A 22,742-nucleotide genomic window follows, 5' to 3' on the forward strand; every position below is an offset into this window, starting at 1 on the left:
AGAGGGGGATAGGTAGGCGAGAGAGAGAGGGATAGGTAGGAGAGAGAGGTGGGTAGGCGAGAGAGAGAGAGTAGAGAGAGAGAGGGGTAGGAGAGAGAGAGAGAGAGAGAGGTAGGAGAGAGAGAGAAATGTAAGAGAGAGAGAGTGGTAAGAGAGAGAGAGAGAGAGAGAGAGAGAGAGAAAGGTAAGAGAGAGAGAGAGAGAGAGAGTGAGAGAGGTAAGAGAGAGAGAGAGAGAGAGGTAAGAGAGAGAGAGGTAAGAGAGAGAGAGAGAGGTAGGAGAGAGAGAGAGAGGTAGGAGAGAGAGAGAGAGAGGTAGGCGAGAGAGAGAGAGGGGTAGGAGAGAGAGAGAGGTAGGCGAGAGAGAGAGGTAGGTAGGCGCGAGAGAGAGAGAGAGAGGTAGGTAGGCGAGAGAGAGAGAGATAGGTAGGTGAGATAGAGAGGTAGGTAGGCGAGAGAGAGAGAGAGGTAGGCGGGAGAGAGAGGGGTAGGAGAGAGAGAGAGAGAGAGACAGAGAGGGGTAGGAGAGAGAGAGAGAGAGGGAGGTGAGGAGAGAGAGAGAGGTAAGAGAGAGAGAGAGAGAGGTAGGCGAGAGAGAGAGAGGGGTAGGCGAGAGAGAGAGGTAGGTAGGTGAGAGAGAGAGGTAGGTAGGCGAGAGAGAGAGAGGTAGGTGAGATAAGAGAGGTAGGTAGGCGAGAGAGAGAGGTAGGCGAGAGAGAGGGGGTGGGAGAGAGAGAGAAGGGTAGGAGAGAGAGAGAAGGGTAGGAGAGAGAGAGAGGTAGGGGAGAGAGAGAGGTAAGAGAGAGAGAGAGGTAGGAGAGAGAGAGAGAGAGGTAAGAGAGGGATAGGTAGGCGAGAGAGAAGTAGGCGAGAGAGAGGGTGGCGAGAGAGAGGGATAGGTGGGAGAGAGAGAGGTAGGCGAGAGAGAGAGGTAGGTAGGCGAGAGAGAGGGGATAGGTAGGCGAGAGAGAGGGATAGGTAGGAGAGAGAGAGAGGTAGGCGAGAGAGAGAGACATGTTTCCCATGCCAATAAAGCCCCTTGAATTGAATTGAGAGAGGTAGGAGAGAGAGAGAGGTAGGCGAGAGAGAGAGAGAGGTAGGAGAGAGAGAGAGAGAGGTAGGCGAGAGAGAGAGGGATAGGTAGGCGAGAGAGAGGTAGGCGAGAGAGAGGGAGGTAGGAGAGAGAGAGAGATAGGAGAGGAGAGGTAGGAGAGAGAGAGAGCGGTAGGAGAGAGAGAGAGGTAAGAGAGAGAGAGAGAGGGATAGGTAGGCGAGAGAGAAGTAGGCGAGAGAGAGAGGTAGGCGAGAGAGAGGGGGATAGGTAGGCGAGAGAGAGAGGTAGGCGAGAGAGAGGGATAGGTAGGAGAGAGAGAGAGGTAGGCGAGAGAGACAGGTAGGTAGGCGAGAGAGAGGGGGATAGGTAGGCGAGAGAGAGAGGGATAGGTAGGAGAGAGAGGTAGGTAGGCGAGAGAGAGAGAGGTAGAGAGAGAGAGAGGGGTAGGAGAGAGAGAGAGAGAGAGAGGTAGGAGAGAGAGAGAAAGGTAAGAGAGAGAGAGAGTGGTAAGAGAGAGAGAGAGAGAGAGAGAGAGAGAAAGGTAAGAGAGAGAGAGAGAGAGAGAGGTGAGAGAGGTAAGAGAGAGAGAGAGAGGTAAGAGAGAGAGAGGTAAGAGAGAGAGAGAGAGGAGAGAGAGAGAGAGAGAGTGGGAGAGAGAGAGAGAGAGAGTGTAGGCGAGAGAGAGAGAGGGGTGGGAGAGAGAGAGGGTGGGCGAGAGAGAGGGTGGGTAGGCGCGAGAGAGAGAGAGAGAGGTAGGTAGGCGAGAGAGAGATGATGGGGTGAGATAGAGAGGTAGGTGGCGAGAGAGAGAGGTGGGGCGGGAGAGAGAGGGGTAGGAGAGAGAGAGAGAGAGAGACAGAGAGGGGTAGGAGAGAGAGAGAGAGAGGGAGGTAGGAGAGAGAGAGAGAGAGGTAAGAGAGAGAGAGAGAGAGGTAGGCGAGAGAGAGAGAGGGGTAGGCGAGAGAGAGAGGTAGGTAGGCGAGAGAGAGAGGTAGGTAGGCGAGAGAGAGAGAGGTAGGTGAGATAAGAGAGGTAGGTAGGCGAGAGAGAGAGGTAGGCGAGAGAGAGAGGGGTAGGAGAGAGAGAGAAGGGTAGGAGAGAGAGAAGGGTAGGAGAGAGAGAGAGAGAGGTAGGGGAGAGAGAGAGGTAAGAGAGAGAGAGGTAGGAGAGAGAGAGAGAGAGAGAGAGAGGTAGGCGAGAGAGAGAGAGGGGTAGGCGAGAGAGAGGTGGGTGGCGAGAGAGAGAGTGAGGCGAGAGAGAGGGGGGTGGGAGAGAGAGAGAAGGGTGGGAGAGAGAGAGAAGGGTAGGAGAGAGAGAGAGAGAGGGGTGGGGAGAGAGAGAGGTAAGAGAGAGAGGGTAGGAGAGAGAGAGAGAGAGAGAGGTAGGCGAGAGAGAGAGAGGGGTAGGCGAGAGAGAGGTAGGTAGGCGAGAGAGAGAGGTAGGTAGGCGAGAGAGAGAGAGGTAGGTGAGATAAGAGAGGTAGGTGGCGAGAGAGAGAGGTGGGGCGAGAGAGAGAGGGGTGGGAGAGAGAGAGAAGGGTGGGAGAGAGAGAGAAGGGTGGGAGAGAGAGAGAGAGAGGTGGGGAGAGAGAGAGGTAAGAGAGGGATGGGTGGCGAGAGAGAAGTAGGCGAGAGAGAGAGGTGGCGAGAGAGAGGGATAGGTGGGAGAGAGAGAGAGGTGGCGAGAGAGAGGTAGGTAGGCGAGAGAGAGGGGGATAGGTAGGCGAGAGAGAGGGATAGGTGGGAGAGAGAGAGGTAGGTAGGCGAGAGAGAGAGAGGTAGGTGAGATAAGAGAGGTAGGTAGGCGAGAGAGAGAGGTAGGCGAGAGAGAGAGGGGTAGGAGAGAGAGAGAAGGGTAGGAGAGAGAGAGAAGGGTAGGAGAGAGAGAGAGAGAGGTAGGGGAGAGAGAGAGGTAAGAGAGAGAGAGAGGTAGGAGAGAGAGAGAGAGAGAGAGAGAGGTAAGAGAGGGATAGGTAGGCGAGAGAGAAGTAGGCGAGAGAGAGAGGTAGGCGAGAGAGAGGGATAGGTAGGAGAGAGAGAGAGGTAGGCGAGAGAGAGAGGTAGGTAGGCGAGAGAGGGGGGATAGGTAGGCGAGAGAGAGGGATAGGTAGGAGAGAGAGAGAGGTAGGCGAGAGAGAGAGACATGTTTCCCATGCCAATAAAGCCCCTTGAATTGAATTGAGAGAGGTAGGAGAGAGAGAGAGGTAGGAGAGAGAGAGAGGGGTAGGAGAGAGAGAGAGAGAGAGGTAGGAGAGAGAGAGAGAGGTAGGAGAGAGAGAGAGAGAGAGAGGTAGGAGAGAGAGAGAGAGAGGTAGGAGGTAGGAGAGAGAGAGAGGTAGGAGGTAGGAGAGAGAGAGAGAGAGATAGGAGAGAGAGGGAGAGAGAGAGAGGTGGAGAGAGAGACAGAGAGGTAGGAGAGAGAGAGAGAGAGAGAGAGAGGTAGGAGAGAGAGAGAGGTGGAGAGAGAGAGAGAGGTAGGAGAGAGAGAGAGAGAGAGGGAGAGGTAGGAGAGAGAGAGAGGTAGGAGAGAGAGAGAGGGATAGGTAGGCGAGAGAGAGAGGTAGGAGAGAGAGAGAGACATGTTTCCCATGCCAATAAAGCCCCTTGAATTGAATTGAATTAAGAGAGGTAGGAGAGAGAGAGAGGTAGGACAGAGAGAGAGGGGTAGGAGTTTACCTTACTTGCTTTGGCAATGTTAACACATGTTTCCCATGCCAATAAAGCCCCTTGATTTGAAATTGAATTGAGAGAGAGAGAGAGGTAGGAGAGAGAGAGAGAGAGAGGTAGGAGAGAGAGAGAGAGGGGTAGGAGAGAGAGAGAGAGGTAGGAGAGAGAGAGAGGTAGGAGGTAGGAGAGAGAGAGAGAGAGATAGGAGAGAGAGGGAGAGAGGTAGGAGAGAGAGAGGTGGAGAGAGAGAGAGGTAGGAGAGAGAGAGAGAGAGAGAGAGAGAGAGAGAGAGAGAGAGAGGGAGAGGTAGGAGAGAGAGAGGTAGGAGAGAGAGAGAGAGAGAGAGAGGTAGGAGAGAGAGAGGTAGGAGAGAGAGAGAGAGAGAGAGGTAGGAGAGAGAGAGAGGGGGATAGGTAGGCGAGAGAGAGAGGGATAGGTAGGAGAGAGAGAGGGATAGGTAGGAGAGAGAGAGGGATAGGTAGGAGAGAGATAGAGAGAGAGAGGTAGGAGAGAGAGAGAGGTAGGAGAGAGAGAGAGAGAGAGAGAGAGAGAGAGAGAGAGGAGAGAGAGGGAGAGAGGAGAGAGAGAGAGGTCGGAGAGAGAGAGAGAGAGTTAGAGAGAGAGGGTTGTTGATTTCAAAAAAGCCTTGGACTCAATTTGGCATGAGGGTCTGCTTTACAAACTGATGGAAAGTGGTGTTGGGGGTAAAACATACGACATCATAAAATCCATGTACACAAACAACAAGTGTGCGGTTAAAATTGGCAAAAAACACAAATTTCTTCACACAGGGTCGTGGGGTTAGACAGGGATGCAGCTTAAGCCACACCCTCTTCAACATATATATCAACAAACTGGCGTGGGCACTAGAAAAGTCTGCAGCACCCGGCCTCACCCTACTAGAATCTGAAGTCAAATGTCTGCTGTTTGCTGATGATCTGGTGCTTCTGTCACCAACCAAGGAGGGCCTACAGCAGCACCTAGATCTTATGCACAGATTCTGTCAGACCTGGGCCCTGACAGTAAATCTCAGTAAGACCAAAATAATGGTGTTCCAAAAAAGGTCCAGTCACCAGGACCACAAATACAAATTCCATCTAGACACTGTTGCCCTAGAGCACACAAAAAACTATACATACCTTGGCCTAAACATCAGCGCCACAGGTAACTTCCACAAAGCTGTGAACGATCTGAGAGACAAGGCAAGAAGGGCATTCTATGCCATCAAAAGGAACATAAATTTCAACATACCAATTAGGATTTGGCTAAAAATACTTTAATCAGTCATAGACCCATTGCCCTTTATGGTTGTGAGGTCTGGGGTCCGCTCACCAACCAAGACTTCACAAAATGGGACAAACACCAAATTGAGACTCTGCACGCAGAATTCTGCAAAAATATCCTCCGTGTACAACGTAGAACACCAAATAATGCATGCAGAGTAGAATTAGGCCGATACCCACTAATTATCAAAATCCAGAAAAGAGCTGTTAAATTCTATAACCACCTAAAAGGAAGCGATTCCCAAACCTTCCACAACAAAGCCATCACCTACAGAGAGATGAACCTGGAGAAGAGTCCCCTAAGCAAGCTGGTCCTGGGGCTCTGTTCACAAACACACCCTACAGAGCCCCATGACAGCAGCACAATTAAACCCAACCAAATCATGAGAAAACAAAAAGATAATTACTTGACACATTGGAAAGAATTAACAAAAAAACAGAGCAAACTAGAATGCTATTTGGCCCTACACAGAGAGTACACAGCGGCAGAATACCTGACCACTGGGACTGACCCAAAATTAAGGAAAGCTTTGACTATGTACAGACTCAGCGAGCATAGCCTTGCTATTGAGAAAGGCCGCCGTAGGCAGACATGGCTCTCAAGAGAAGACAGGCTATGTGCTCACTGCCCACAAAATGAGGTGGAAACTGAGCTGCACTTCCTAACCTCCTGCCCAATGTATGACCATATTAGAGAGACATATTTCCCTCAGATTACACAGATCCACAAAGAATTCGAAAACAAATCCAATTTTGAAAAACTCCCATATCTACTGGGTGAAATTCCACAGTGTGCCATCAGAGCAGCAAGATTTGTGACCTGTTGCCACGAGAAAAGGGCAACCAGTGAAGAACACGCACCATTGTAAATACAACCCATATCTATGCTTATTTAGTTTATCTTGTGTCCTTTACCATTTGTACATTGTTAAAACACTGAATATATATATATATAGAAATAAATAATATGACATTTGTAATGTCTTTATTATTTTGAAACTTCTGTATGTGTGATGTATACTGTTAATTTTTATTGTTTATTTCACTTTATATATTATCTACCTCACTTGCTTTGGCAATGTTAATACATTTCCCATGACAATAAAGCCCTTGAATTGAATTGAATTGATATTAATAATAATATTTAACGTGAGCTTTGTTAGGGTGCTTTCCTGTCGACAAAGGATCCTTCCATTTCTACCATATGCTGACAAGTAGCCTACATATCTTAGATTTAGGATAGTTTATCAATTCCTACTCTACATGTATGCTATGCTATTTCAACAACACAAATATGTCAAGTTAAAAGTCCTTAAGCTTCTGTAATGTCACGTGACGCCTGATGAAACTGAGTATCCATATTTTTGACACCTCCTACCTCAGGTGGTGGACAAGCCTTCACACATCTCCCCTACATTTTTCTGAATGGACAACCGCATGTGAAAATACCCCTCAAGATGCCGTCCAAGAAAAACTGATCCGATTGCAATTTGCTGAGCAAATTGACATTAATAAGGGGGGAAACAGCATTCAAGATGTCAGTCACTGGTGCCTATTCAAAATGGGGGTATGGGTCCTGTTTTCTGCCCAAAACAGACAAACAGGTAAGTCATGGAGACAGTGATGAACTGACACCTGGCAGCAGTGTGAGGGGGGGTTATTAATGTAGCGTTTCTACTGAAAACTAAGCTGTGTGTGTTCTCTGTCCGCCTGAAGGACTTCTCAGACTGGGAACATTCATTTTTCTAGTTGAGCCTACATAGGGTAACTGCTCCATTTGTTTTCTTTCTCCCAGAGGGGGAGAAATGACTTTCAAGAGACTAGTGAGGCCAAAAAACCCTTCAAATCACTGCAACACATTCACACAATAATTTGAGGATTCAGAGATGCAATGAAGAAGAAACATTGTCAGCAGCATTGTCATGACAACCTCTTTGCCTTGCTGCCAGCTGTCTGTGCTGTAGAAAATATCATTTTTGGGGGGGGCAGCAGGTAGCCTTGTGGTTCGAGCGTTGGACTTGTAACCGAAAGGTTGTAAGATCAAATCCCTGAGCTGACAAGATAAAAATCTGTCGTTAACCCACTGTTCTTAGGCCATCATTGAAAATAAGAATTTTTCTTAACTGACTTGCCTAGTTAAATAAAGATAAAATAAAATGTTGGAACATTTACCTGCATTATGATCATGCAGGCAAAGCAGTCTCATACAAAATATTTGTCCATAATAAACAATAAAACTGAACATTTGCATGTAGGCTTTTCTGGAAAATATAGGCTTAGCCTATATCTACCAGGAAGAGAATGAACAAAAGACTGAAATAGTTTTTGGTGAGGTTAATACAAGTTTCTACTTTTTTGTGTGTGTCCAGAATGGTGACTGGTTTTATTACTGGCCTCCGTGATGACAGAAAGCAAATAACCCAACAATGACCCAGACACCGCTTGAACATTTAATCCCTGCAGAACACTCCAGCCTCTTCCCACTAAACTTCTACCACAGTTGGTCCTACTCTAAACATAATAGAAGAGCATAGGCGTGAACTGAAAGCTTCTCATTAAGAAAACTAAACGCATGTAGAGGGATTTTAACAAGAATAACAGCATATGAGTCTTAAAGATGTGTGCAATCTGGAGCGAGGTCAATACTATTTCTGAGGACTGAGACTTGCCCCCCTGTTGGTTCATATGAATGAATCGGTCATGACTGCAAAGCAACAACGGTCATGTTAATGCACTGCTTCTGCAGCATGGAGTCAACTGAGAAAACAACTTTAACTCTTGAATATAGCCCCTCTTGAATAGATTTACCACAGATGGACTCCAATGAAGTTGTAGAAACATCAAGGATGATCAATGGAAACAGGATGCATCTGAGCTCAATTTCGAGTCCCATAGCAAAGGGTCTGAATACTTATGTCAATAAGGCATCTTTTTATACATCACTCACATACATTTGCAAAAATTTCAAAAAACCTGTTTTCCCTTTGTCATTATGGGTAATTTTGTGTCGATTTAATCAATTTTAGAACAAGGCTGTAACGTAACAAAAAAGTTACGTTGGAAAAAGTGAAGAGGTCTGAATACTTTCCGAATGCACCGTATCTAGGCTGCTATGCTACCATGTACTAGGCAATGCAGCAACTGCGGCTTACCTGTAATCACTGGCTAATATAGTAAAATCAGACAACCAGAGTACCATGGTCCAAAAGTTGACAAATAAATCCCTCCAACAACACACGCAACCTGGATTAAGGGTCAGGTACGATTAATAGGTTTACTAGACTGGATTCATGCCAGATATAAATCCACTATGCTATTGTTGAAACAGCTTATAGATCTGTCACACAGTAATAGTACTTTGATCATCTTGGCAATCTCCCTTGGAACAAATGAAGACTGGAGCATATAGTGTACAAAACATTACGAACAACAGTTTTTTTTCATAGCTTTTTTCATTATTGGACAGAAGACTGAAGTCACCAGGAAATCAGCTCAGTGATTATACATTTAGGAAATCTGTTCCCACGTATTCCCACACTTAAATAGAGAGACATACAGTGCATTCGGGAAAGCATAAAAAAAAACTTCGCTTTTTCCACATTTTGCTATGTTATTCAAAAAGAAATGTTTGTTTTTTTATTCCTCAATCTACACACAATACCCCATACTGACAAAGTGAAAACAGGTTTTTATAAATTGTGGCAAATTAATGAAAAATAACAGAAATAACTTATTTAAGTCTTCAGACCCTTTGCTATGAGACTCGAAATTGATTGGAGTCCGCCTGTGGTAAATTCAATTGATTGGACATGATTTGGAAAGGAACCCACCTGTCTATACAAAGGTCCCACAGTTGACAGTGCATGGCAGAGCAAAAACCAAGCCATAAGGTCGAAGGAATTGTCCGTAGAGCCCCCAGACAGGATTGTGTCGAGGTACAGATCTGGGGAAGGGTACCAAAACATTTCTGCAGCATTGAAGGTCCCCAAGGACACAATGGCCTCCATAAATCTTAAATGGAAGAAGTTTGGAACCACCAAGACTCTTCCTAGAGCTTGCCGCACGGCCAAACTGAGCAATCAGGGGAGATGGGTCTTGGTCAGGGAGGTGACCAAGATCCTGATGGTCACTGACAGAGTTCCTCTGTGGAGATGGGAGAACATTCAAGAAGGTCAACCATCTCTACAGCACTCGACCAATCAGCGCTTTATGGTAGAGTGGCCAGACGGAAGCCACTCCTCAGTAAAAGGCACATGACAGCCAGCTTGGAGTTTGTCAAAAGGCACCCAAAGACACTCCGACCATGAGAAACAAGATTCTCTGGTCTGATGAAACCAAGATTGAAATCGTTGGCCTGAATGCTAAGTGTCACGTCAGGAGGAAACCTGGGATCATCCCAACGGTAAAGCGTGGTGGTGGCAGCATTATGCTGTGGAGCTTTTATTCAGCGGCAGGGACTGGGAGACTAGTCAGGAACGAGGGAAAGATGAACGGAGAAAAGTACAGAGAGATCCTTGATGACAACCTGCTCCAGAGTGGTCAGGACCTCAGACTGGGGCAAAGGTTCACCTTCCAACAGGCAATGACCCTAAGCACACAGCCAAGACAATGCAGGTGTCACCTTGAGACAAGTCTTGAAATGCCCAGCCAGAGCCCAGACTTGAACCCGATCAAACATCTCTGGAGAGACTTAAGAATAGCTGTGCAGCAACATTTCCCATCCAACCTGACAGATCTTGAGAGGATCTGCAGAGAAGAATGGGAGAAACCCCCAAAATACAGGTGTGCTAAGGTTGTCGTGTCTTACCAAAGAAGACTCGAGGCTGTAATCACCGCAAAAGGTACTTCAACAAAGTACCGAGTAAAGGGTGAAAATACAGTTGAAGTCGAAAGATTACATGCACCTTAGTTTTCACACTTCCTGACATTTAATCCTAGTAAAGATTCCCTGTCTTAGGTCAGTTAGGATCACCACTTCATTTTAAGAATGTGAAATGTTAGAATAATAGTAGAGAGACCCAACCAAATCATGAGAAAACAAAAAGATAATTACTTGACACATTGGAAAGAATTAACAAAAAAACAGAGCAAACTAGAATGCTATTTGGCCCTACACAGAGAGTACACAGCGGCAGAATACCTGACCACTGTGACTGACCCAAAATGAAGGAAAGCTTTGACTATGTACAGACTCAGCGAGCATAGCCTTGCTATTGAGAAAAGCCGCCGTAGGCAGACATGGCTCTCAAGAGAAGACAGGCTATGTGCTCACTGCCCACAAAATGAGGTGGAAACTGAGCTGCACTTCCTAACCTCCTGCCCAATGTATGACCATATTAGAGAGACATATTTCTCTCAGATTACACAGATCCACAAAGAATTCGAAAACAAATCCAATTTTGAAAAACTCCCATATCTACTGGGTGTAATTCCACAGTGTGCCATCAGAGCAGCAAGAGTTGTGACCTGTTGCCACGAGTAAAAGGGCAACCAGTGAAGAACACACACCATTGTAAATACAACCCATATCTATGCTTATTTATTTTATCTTGTGTCCTTTACCATTTGTACATTGTTGAAACACTGAATATATATATATATATATATATATATATATATATATATATATATAATATGACATTTGTAATGTCTTTATTGTTTTGAAACTTCTGTGTGTGATGTTTACTGTTAATTTTTATTGTTTATTTCACTTTATATATTATCTACCTCACTTGCTTTGGCAAAGTTAATACATTTCCCATGACAATAAAGCCCTTGAATTGAATTATTTATTTCAGCTTTTATTTATTTCATCACATTCCCAGTGGGTCAGAAGTTTACATACAATCAATTAGCATTTGGTAGCGTTGCCTTTAAATTGTTTAACTCGGGTCAAACGTTTCGGGTAGCCTTCCACAAGCTTCACACAATGAATTGGGTGAACTTTGGCCCATTCCTCCTGACAGAGCTGGTGTAACTGAGTCTGGTTTGTAGGCCTCCTTGCTCGCACACGCTTTTTCAGTTCTGCCCACACATTTTCTATAGGACTGAGGTCAGGGCTTTGTGATGGCCACTCCAATACCTTGACTTTGTTGTCTTTGAGCCATTTCACCACAACTTTGGAAGTATGCTTGGGGTCATTGTCCATTTGGAAGACCAATTTGCGACCAAGCTTTAACTTCCTGACTGATGTCTTGAGATGTTGCTTCAATATATCCACAATTTTCCTTCCTCAGGATGCCATCTATTTTGTGAAGTGCACCAGTCCCTCCTGCAGCAAAGCAGCCGCCCAACATGATGCAGCCACCCCCGTGCTTCACGGTTGGGATGGTGTTCTTCGGCTTGCAAGCCTCCCCCTTTTTCCTCCAAACATAATGATGGTCAAACAGTTCTATTTTTGTTTCATCAGACCAGAGGACATTTCTCCAAAAAGTGTGATTTTTGTCCCCATGTGGGTTGCATGGTTGCATGGATATGTTCAGGTTATGTCGATACAGGACTCGTTTTTCTGTGGATATAGATACTTTCGTACCGGTTTCCTCCAGCATCTTCACAAGATCCTTTGCTGTTGTTCTGGGATTGATTTGCACTTTTTGCAACAAAGTACATTCATCTCTAGGAGATAGAACGCGTCTCCTTCCTGAGTGGTATGACGGCTGCATGGTCCCGTTGTGTTTATACTTGCGTACTATTGTTTGTACAGATGAAAGTGGTACCTTCAGGCGTTTGGAAATTGCTCCCAAGGATGAACCAGACTTGTGGAGGTCTACATTTGTTTCCCCTGAAGTCTTGGCTGATTTCTTTTGATTTTCCTATGATGTCAAGCAAAGAGGCACTGAGTTTGAAGGTAGGCCTTGAAATACATCCAGAGGTACACCTCCAATTGCCTCAAATTATGTAAATTAGCCTATGACATCATTTTCTGGAATTTTCCAAGCTGTTTAAAGGCACAGTCAACTTAGTGTATGTAAACTTCTGACCCACTGGAATTGTGATACAGTGAATAAGTGAAATAATCTGTCTGTAAACAATTTTTTGAAAAATTACTTGTGTCATGCACAGTGTAGATGTCCTAACTGACTAGCCAAAACTTTAGTTTGTTAAAAAGAAATGTATGGAGTGGTTGAAAAATTAGTTCTAATTACTCCTACCTAAGCGTATTTAAACTTCCGACTTCAAATGTAAATGTGATATTTCCGTTTTTTGTATTTGTAATAAATTTGCTAAAATGTCAAAAAAAAAGAAAAAGTTTTTGCTTTGTCATTATGGGGTAGTGTGTGTAGATTGATGAGGAGAAAAAAACTATTTAATTCATTTTAGAATAATGCTCTAATGCAACAAAAAAATAGAAAAAGTCAATGGATCTGAATACTTTACGAATGCACTGTACGTGATTGTATCCCAATGTAATGTAATCAAGGTTTGAAATGATCCTGTTTTTGCCAAATACTATATCTGTTTGGGATTCTTGCGGTGAATTTGCAGTGAACAAATTATTTGACGGTAGCTAGGTTATCATACGAATATTCTAAAATCTGCATAATAACAATGTATCATGCGATGGCCTAATATGTTGGATAGATGTCAAAAAGGTTAGAGATGACAAATGCAAAGTGTATACTTTGCAGTACCAGTTAAAAGTTTGGACACACCTACTCATTGAAGGGTTTTTCTTTATTTTTACTAATTTCTGCATTGTAGAATAATAGTGAAGATATCAAAACTATGAAATAAAACCAAAAAAAGTTAAACAAATCAAAATATATTTAGATTCTTCAAAGTAGCCAACCTTTGTCTTGATGACTCAACATTCCATGACATACACAAAAGCATTGTTGGCAGACTAGATGGATGCAGTTCACAGCATGATTAATATAATACACCAATATATTTCTTGGTAGTCCAAAAACTATTGCTATCAGTTTGTAAATCACAGCTGGACTGGTACATTGTTTGCCGCCTCCATTTGGGATGTACTGTTTCAGTTCCAATGACTCAATATTTTGGACAAAAACTGACTACTGTAACTACGGCTGGGAATGTCAATACAATCCAACTAGCAAGGGCAATGATCCCATCAGTTACAACTTGGCAAATAGGCTAGCATATCTATTTATATAGTAAACTAAAAACACGGAGCTTAACGTTAGCTACTTAGCTAGCTGCTAGGAGGATTTCATGTAATGTTATTGGAGGAGTGGGTGACTGACTTTTTCCCCTCATATCGTTTTTAGGTGGCTATACACAGATAAAGACGCAGGTGTTACTTAGTTAGCTTGCAAGAACTTGAACTACTGTTATCCAGTTAGCATATCTCTTCTGTATGCAAATTCACGATTTCAGAGCAATCTCGACTGGGTGCCATAACGCTGAAAAACTGATGATTTTTACGAATGCGCAACACACACCAGATATGACCGGTGTTGGTAAATGTAGGCAAAAAAAAGTAATAGTAGCGAACACTTTAGATAACGTGTAAACACGAGTAAAATTGTAAGAGTGAGGAGTGCTCTCATTGGGGCCGGAAGTAGCTAGCAAGCAAGCTAGCCAAATTTAGCCAGTTAGCTTGGGTGCTTGGTTAGGACAAATATGAATGCATTGGTAGGCAAACTGCAGATGGACGAGTAGGCTACATTCCCCATTGTTTAACAGTGCAATTTGATGGGCAACTAGCTGAAGAAGTTTGAATGTGTTTACCTAAATGTTCTTTGTTAGATTTTAGTTAATCTTGCTCTGGCTAGCATTAGTTGTTGATCTTGTTCAATAACTGAGGGAGAGAGAGCCTACCATTTAAGGTTGTTTGATCAACAGGTCTGTAAAGTTCCAAAATGTAAGAGGTCTCCCGTGGTATTTACATATTTGCAGAAATCCATTCAGGTGTATTTTGTGGCTTTTGGCGAATGCGTTCTAATGATATAAAGTCGTGCTGTTGCAACTGCCTGTCAACACACAGTTCAGTTCAAAGTGAATGATGGCAGGCCTGTGTGGCAAATGGCTTATTTGCATAAAAACCTACTGAAGCTCTGATTGGCTATGGCACAACGGTCTGTGTAGACTCCGGTCTCGGACAAGAAAGATGTTTTTAATTAGGTTTTATTTGCTGCAGTGTCTATTAATTGTCCAAACGCATGGCCGCTTTCCCACTCTACATTGCTATAGAATTTCCACAAATACCTTAGTTAAAAAGTTAATACCCAAACATTCTAAGAATTTATGAATGAAAATGACCATATCTAAGTGCTCACTGGTCATAAAATATTTCTAAGTGTCATATTTTTCCTGGGGGTGTTAATGAACATTTGAATAAGATTTCATGCCCTAAAAGGTTGTCAGTTTTACTTTAATGTCCATGTGCGCCATGTACGATGGTTATTATATCAATATTTGCGCATAATGGGGTTTCCACCACCATTTCTCACATAATTAAATTGACCGACAATAAAAGATCCCAACCTGGCTAGCGTATTTTGTTTTGTCAACAATTGGAAAGTCTATCAACCAATGGGGTACCTTACAGATAATTGTATGTGTGAGATACAGAGATGAGGTAGTCATTCAAAAATTATGTTAAACACTATTGCAAACAGTGTGAGTCCATGCAACTTGTTGTGTGACTTGTTAAGCACATATTTACTCCTGAATTTATTTAGGCTTATTGACTTAAGACGTTTCAGCATTTTGTTTTTTATCAATTTGTTGTTGTTTTTTAATCGAAAAACATAATTCCACAATGACATAAAAAAAATTATATCCTGAACTCATCCGCCCTAAATGTGACTAGGGTGCTACTTCTGTCTCTTTCCTGATGTTCTTCAACCATGGACCGGGTCACTGTGGCCCAACTGTGGCGGCAGGGTAGCCTAGTGGTTAGAGCATTGGACTAGTAACTGGAAGGTTGTGAGTTCAAAACCCCGAGCTGACAAGGTACAAATCTGTTGTTCTGCCCCTGAACAGGCAGTTAACCCACTGTTCCCAGGCCGTCATTGAAAATAAGAATGTGTTCTTAACTGACTTGCCTGGTTAAATAAAGGTTAAAAAAAACTTGTCTCAGAGCATTTCAGATTAGTAAATCTGAGACACTCCATTGAGTATAATATGATAGGTTTTGTATGTTATTTTTAAACTGTGGATGCCCATCATCCATTTCATATATTATGTTTTGAATTACAATTTGTACAATATATGTTACGAATTTGCAAAACATACAATATGTTACAAATTTGCGAAATGTATATGTTATGAATTCAAAATTGTTGTGGCTAACATTAGCTACAGTGCCTTGCGAAAGTATTCAGCCCCCTTGAACTTTGCAACCTGTTGCCACATTTCAGGCTTCAAACATAAAGATATAAAACTGTATTTTTTGGTGAAGAATCAACAACAAGTGGGACACAATCATGAAGTGGAACGACATTTATTGGATATTTCAAACTTTTTTAACAAATCAAAAACTGAAAAATTGGGCGTGCAAAATTATTCAGCCCCTTTACTTTCAGTGCAGCAAACTCTCTCCAGAAGTTCAGTGAGGATCTCTGAATGATCCAATGTTGACCTAAATGACTAATGATGATAAATACAATCCACCTGTGTGTAATCAAGTCTCTGTATAAATGCACCTGCACTGTGATAGTCTCAGAGGTCCGTTAAAAGCGCAGAGAGCATACTGTTGAAGAAGTTTAAAGCCGGATTTGGATACAAAAAGATTTCCCAAGCTTTAAACATCCGAAGGAGCACTGTGCAAGCAATAATATTGAAATGGAAGGAGTATCAGACCACTGCAAATCTACCAAGACCTGGCCGTCCCTCTAAACCTTCAGCTCATACAAGGAGAAGACTTTTCAGAGATGCAGCCAAGAGGCCCATGATCACTCTGGATGAACTGCAGAGATCTACAGCTGAGGTGGGAGACTCTGTCCATAGGACAACAATCAGTCGTATATTGCACAAATCTGGCCTTTATGGAAGAGTGGCAAGAAGAAAGCCCTTTCTTAAAGATATCCATAAAAAGTGTTGTTTAAAGTTTGCCACAAGCCACCTGGGAGACACACCAAACATGTGGAAGAAGGTGCTCTGGTCAGATGAAACCAAAATTGAACTTTTTGGCAACAATGCAAAATGTTATGTTTGGCGTAAAAGCAACACAGCACATCACTCTGAACACACCATCCCCACTGTCAAACATGGTGGTGGCAGCATCATGGTTTGGGCCTGCTTTTCTTCAGCAGGGACAGGGAAGATGGTTAAAATTGATGGGAAGATGGATGGAGCCAAATACAGGACCATTCTGGAAGAAAACCTGATGGAGTCTGCAAAAGACCTGAGACTGGGACAGAGATTTGTCTTCCAACAAGACAATGATCCAAAACATAAAGCAAAATCTACAATGGAATGGTTCAAAAATAAACATATCCAGGTGTTAGAATGGCCAAGTCAAAGTCCAGACCTGAATCCAATCGAGAATCTGTGGAAAGAACTGAAAACTGCTGTTCACAAATGCTCTCCATCCAACCTCACTGAGCTCGAGCTGTTTTGCAAGGAGGAATGGGAAAAAATGTCAGTCTCTCGATGTGCAAAACTGATAGACATACCCCAAGCGACTTACAGCTGTAATCGCAGCAAAAGGTGGCGGTACAAAGTATTAACGTAAGGGGGCTGAATAATTTTGCACGCCCAATTTTTCAGTTTTTGATTTGTTAAAAAAGTTTGAAATATCCAATAAATGTCATTCCACTTCATGATTGTGTCCCACCTGTTGTTGATTCTTCACAAAAAAATAGTTTTATATCTTTATGTTTGAAGCCTGAAATGTGGCAAAAGGTCGCAAAGTTCAAGGGGGCCGAATACTTTCGCAAGGCACTGTAGATGGCTAACGTTAGATAAGCTAGGGGTTAAGGTTAGGAGTTAGGTTAAAGGGTTAATGTTAGGGGGGATAACGGTTAAGGTTGGCTAACATGCTAAGTAGTTGCAAAGTAGCTCAAAAGTTGTTGAAGAGTTACGAATTAGCTAAAATTGTCTGTGATGAGATTTGAACAGGCAATGTTTGGGTGACTAGACATTTGCGTTATACACCTACCCCCACCCAACACGTTTAGCCTTAAGTAACCTTCTGTCTTATTAGGCTGAAAAATGGCAACAGAATGTTGGCTGAGCTAGAACACTAGCGCGAGCCCATAGCAAATGAATAGAAACAAACGTTTGGAGTAACACTTAGAATTCAATTTCGCCTAAATGGCACCAAAAAAAATGATATTTTTTATTTTACCATTACAATCTGTTCTTAGGACGAAACTGAAATAACTTGTGTAGATAGTAAACATCCACATGTCGATGGTGCCAAGTGTGCTAATGTCTGCATAACGAGGAAGTAGGGAGGGGGGGGTTCTACTTTTGACTATTTCTGGTCTTGCGATCGATGACAGCAGAGTATGTTGCCCAACCTTATGTAATTAGAAAGAGGAGAATATGCTGATTCAAATGGTGTCCGACTTGAAAAAAAATCTAAATATACGCATTGCGAGATATTTGGCAAAATATACCAGCATGCTTCTCCATAGGAAAACAAATGAGGGGAGCTCAGCTTTCCAAGGGCAAAAGGTATTTCGGGGCTGGCGTTTGATGACAACCGAGTACGCTGCCCAGCCTTGCATAATTAGAAAGAGGAGATTCTCATGATTAAATTTGCAAAAATCAATTTGCAAAAATCGAAATATACACATTGTGAGATATTTGGCAACACAGACATACTTATATTTCCCTATGGGAAACAATGGAACGACCTCAGAGTTCCGTTAGTAATTTTTTGTTGTCGTTTACATTTTAACTACCAGCAACGTGGGCAGCTCTCATTGCCAACAATAGCAAAGCAAGCATTGTGGCGTAGAACAATAGGCTGGGAATAGAACGTTTGGAAGGCGAGTTGGTGCCACGGTACTCAATAGAACTAATAGAAGCTGGCAAGGTGAAAAATACCCTAAAATATGGCAGTGTGCAATGAACTAGTTTTTTATCTGAAAAAAGCATTGTTAAAAATGTCAAGTGTCCAATGTAACCATACCAAAAGCAACAAGTGTCCCGGATTTACATTTACTATGTTGCGTCTGGTCTATGAGACCAGGTTGTGTGGCCGGGAAACATGTTATGCACCACAGGCGTAATTGTCCTTTCTGTTGACACTGACTGTTGGGAAGATATTTCAGAGGACAGTAGCTAGCTCTCATCAGACAATGACTAGACTTTGTTCCATGTCGTTAGTTAGCTCCACATGAACGCGAACTAACATCACTCTGGCCTCTGTGGTGAAAAACTAAGACGGTAACTAACCAACTAAATTAGCAGCATTGGCTATAGTTAGCTATGCTAAAACAAAAAACACTGCCTGTTTGACAAACCTCGGTGGTTTGGTTCACGGTTCTACCTGTCTGAAGAGCTAACATTAGCTAACAAGCATAGGCAAAACGTTGATCTAGCACACGCAACTACGCAGGAAAATTCTGTAAGATACTTCTGAGCTAAAGTTATCCACTTCACAGTAATTTGCCCAATTGCCCCCGTGACATAGCTATGTTGCTAGCAAGCCAGCTAACGTAACTCAAAATAATACATCTAGCTGCTAGCTAACTATTAACTAATCTAAAAATCCCTCACCTTCCCCGATGCGCCGTCTCCGATGACTACAATTTTAAGTTGCTTATCTTGACTGTCCTCTTCTGAGTCCGACATATTGAAATATATTGCAATGAAGATATTATTGTACTGAAAATGTTGCTACTGCTATTCACAGTAATATCGTCAAAGCCTTTGAAAATAGCTAGCTTGCTATTCAGTTAGCTAAAATAGACCCAGCAGCAGACGCCATGTTTCACCTACCACTCATGCCAGGCATGTTCCATTTATGTTTTGTAAGCCTGTTATTTACAAACCCTTTATCGGCCAACTGAAATACTTGTACATTAAGGACACATTTGATGTTACAACTTTTATGTAAAAAAATATCATCCAAGAATAGCAAATAAAGAAGGTTAACATTTTCATTGAATAAAACTGCTTTACAATGGACCAGTCCAAGGACCTGAACGCTCAACAGTAACCATAGACTACGCGTCCTTGTTGCTATGGTAATCAAGGTCAAAGACTGAGAGGCATTCTTTCCAGATAAAGAAATGTAGAATTTAAAAGTATTGACCATTCCATAAATAATACTTTTCTCCCCCCACATGATGTAGCATAAATTGCAGAAAATAACTGTATGAACTAAAGTATGTAGCTATACACCTTCAAAAACGTTCCACATCTCCTAGCCTAGCCTATTCATCATGATGGTCCATAAAAAAATATTCAAATTCCCAGGTATCCCGAGGCCCTAATGGGATGTTAAGTTCAGTAGACCTGAATTGTGTTCATATGGGATTGCGGCTACTCAATCATAGTGATCCATTCAGACGTGGTTTAAATTATAATTTTACTAATCCCATGTGCCTCAGTTGCTGGATGCATGGTGCTAGCAACGCCAGGGTTGTGGGTTCGATTCCCACGGATGACCAATAAGAAACAAGTATGGACGTACTTGGCTACTGTAAATTACTCTTGATGAGCATATACTAAGTGATTAAAATGTTACACCAATTAATGCTGTCGCTGTCTCCATGTTGGGAGCACATTCATCATTGTCGTTTGCAGAGGAGTATGGAATATAATATATAGAATATCCTTTTCATTTTAGTTTAGGAATGAACGTGAGAAAATGCATGTAGCTGATACTTTGCAGAAGCATATTGTATTCGGGCTCGATGGCCTATATCTTCAAAGTAATATGTTGATTTTCATTTATGTTACATTTAGGTTAATGGTTCATTAAAAATAGTTATACATGTATTAATTTCAAATTTCACCGTTTTCAAGATGGCGTCAGTTTAATTCAGTCTGTTATAGGAGATGTTATGTGGTCACCGGGGCCGACCAGCAGGTAATACAGAGGAATTTGCACCTGGAGCGGTTTGAGCCCGGTGGCAGTGACTGTCAGGTCAATATTGGCCCATCAACGTGGTAAGTGAGGGTGCCAAGATAGTTATAAGAGTATTGTGAAGGTATATGCGTGAAAGACCCTAAACTGGACCAAAAAAAAGGCACAGGTATGTACACACAAAGCATGCAATGTATAGGTTATTGAACATAATTATGTGTTATGCGGAAGTAACTTTGATATTGTTGTTACTGTAAAGTGAAACAAAATAGACTCCAGTACAGATGCTACGTAAATTGTTTGATTGATTTCAAATGAAATTGTTGGGCGACATGATAGCGGGCAGTTATGAAATCTAAGAAAATGTTCTTCAATTATGGGTACCAGAACCCTCATACATATATATAAGCATGGAAAATTAATTTTCATAATACAAAAAGTACTATTTTTCAGCAACATAAAGCCTTAATGAATCTTCAGAATCTTCAGTGAAAATCCAAGGCAGTGGTGTGATGGCACGGAAAAGGGCACATATTCAGTCGAGAGGGGACACCGATTCACTAAACAGGTATTGTCCAGATTCATCCAAAAACAACAATAACACGTTTTCATTTTCTCCCGTCTCACGTTGGTTGTTTGGAAATGCAGAGGAAAAGTAGAGATTAATTTGAGGACACATGGGCAAATAGATATGGTCATGTGGTATAGTAATGACATTTGTTACAATATTAATGTTAATATAGAATAGCTACATCTGCTTGTTGGAAGGACTAGTCACTAGAGGTCATCCCTAATCATTATTAAAGATCCCTAATAACATAATAATGCATAATACAGTATGTGTATGGGTTATGATTAGGTTTTCCTTCTCTTAGGTGAGTACATATATTAATCAATAAAGCAATAACTATTTTAAATATGTATGAACAAAAACAAATGTGAGAATCAATCTTCAGGCTATGCATAAGGTTAGACTACATAGGTCCTATTTAATGCATGATTTGTTAATACGTGTGAATATATTTTTGCATTGTGTGGTACAACCTACAGCCTACACTAGTAAATGTTTAGGTAGGTTGGTAAAGTTTATTTTGATACATTTCTCACATAAAATGTCAAACACCCTATAATGATATTCATTTGGTAGCCTAATCTTTAAATTTAATCAGCATAATAGCCTCTATCGGGAATTGCAGCATGGGTCAGGCTAGCGGGAAAATATTTGATGTGCTATTTTACAATAGCCAACTATCAAATACATATTTCCTTTGTTTTATGTAGGCTATAGGCCAGCTCAGTACTATACAATAGTATACATTTCCAAATTATGCTGCGTCATTGTTTGCCAAATAAAAGTGTACAATATTTAGCTTGTTTATGCAGTAGGCTAAACAATAACATACATGTTATAGGCTAGGCTATAACTTTTGATATTTTAAATTATATCTTTCTTGAACGTTACATTTGTATCCATTCGGAATCGAATCTCTGAAAATATAGACAGACATCGAACGCTATAGGTTTTAGACCGTTCAAAGACCGTTATATTCCAATAACCAAGAGTAGTCAGACTAGACTATGCTTAGTAACTTTTTACTTATTCTATGAATTTTTGATGCACAAGACCAATCCACGTATAGATTCAGTTTTGTCTCGCAACTAATATTGCAACATCATTTTTCAACCGCCATGTCCACGAGCTCTAATCTATACATCCCCAAGTCGATATGGACGCGTGACATTCTGTCGTATGCCCAATCCAGACCTTGTTGTGCCCCTCAGGTCTTCGTTTATAACCTAGAGTTTATTTCGAGACTGGGAGGTACACATTGGATCAGTAGCTTAAAGGCTGATGTAGGGTCATTGTATAGGTTATCACAGTTCAGAAGTTGTGTGAAATTCTTTATCGTGCAGTTTACCTGCGCTCTATCTAAGTTGTCAAACCTAGTTGCTTCTGTTTTTTGTCATTTCATTTTTCAGATTATCACTAGCAATAGAAAATGTAACTTGCATTTCTCGATCGGTATGGTTTAATGTTACTTAACCATTATTGAAATAGACTAGAGTGTAAGCGCTTGCTTGGCCTTCAACACTAGTCAAGCCGTCTGGAAATAGGCCTACTCGTTTGATATTAGGCTACATTTGACAATCGAAATATTTAAACTACTGTATAGGCTGGATAGTCACTTTTACAATTAGAAATGTTCTTAAATTATATATTAGTATACTATTTACTTTGATGCGATACATACCTCCTTCTCCATGATTTACTTATTTATTTATCGTAGGACCTTTGTTTGGGTTTAATGTATGGAAGTATTACCTGAGATAGACGACTCCACGAGATCTGAAAATCGATCAAAATGTAATTAACATTTTATATATATATAGGCTACCTACCATATGTGGCAATTTATATACATCACCGCGATGACCTTGAATGGTGGAGGTCAAAATGTACCATTTAGTATGAAATGGAGCAAGGACACCTGCTGGGTATTTTACATTTTCATTACATATTTTCTTTAGGGTTGTTATTATTTCTATTGACCTTTTTGTAATTTTTGTGCGTTCTATTTTTATCGTGATTACTTGCATTGTCTGAAAGCGTTCAAAATATACTGAAAGCATCCAAAAGACGTTGAGGTTGCAGAAAGTGTGCTTTATCAATTGACTTGATTTTGCTAACCATTATCTTCGACAAAATCAAAACGTCAGAATTCTTGTAATGCTTTTTGTATATATCAAATCTTAAAGCTCAATTTGAGCAAATTCTGAATT

The 22,742-nt window shown here is 41.8% G+C and overlaps 1 protein-coding gene across 3 annotated transcripts in view; it reads right to left on the reverse strand.

Moving 5' to 3' along the window:
- Positions 1–18,868, reverse strand: part of LOC135526564 (ras-related protein Rab-28-like) — a 66,475-nt gene extending 47,607 nt beyond the window's left edge. For 2 of the 3 annotated variants that reach the window (XM_064955059.1, XM_064955060.1), the window contains exon 1: positions 18,647–18,868. In XM_064955059.1, coding sequence (XP_064811131.1) covers positions 18,647–18,721 — 75 coding nt within the window. In that variant the 5' untranslated portion in view covers positions 18,722–18,868. Of the gene's footprint in view, positions 1–13,789; positions 13,955–18,646 lie in introns of those variants that run through there. The other variant, XM_064955061.1, reaches the window with a different exon arrangement.
- Positions 18,869–22,742: the final 3,874 nt, after the last annotated feature.

Source organism: Oncorhynchus masou, chromosome 32, assembly GCF_036934945.1.
Source record: "Oncorhynchus masou masou isolate Uvic2021 chromosome 32, UVic_Omas_1.1, whole genome shotgun sequence".
Taxonomy (NCBI): domain Eukaryota; kingdom Metazoa; phylum Chordata; class Actinopteri; order Salmoniformes; family Salmonidae; genus Oncorhynchus; species Oncorhynchus masou.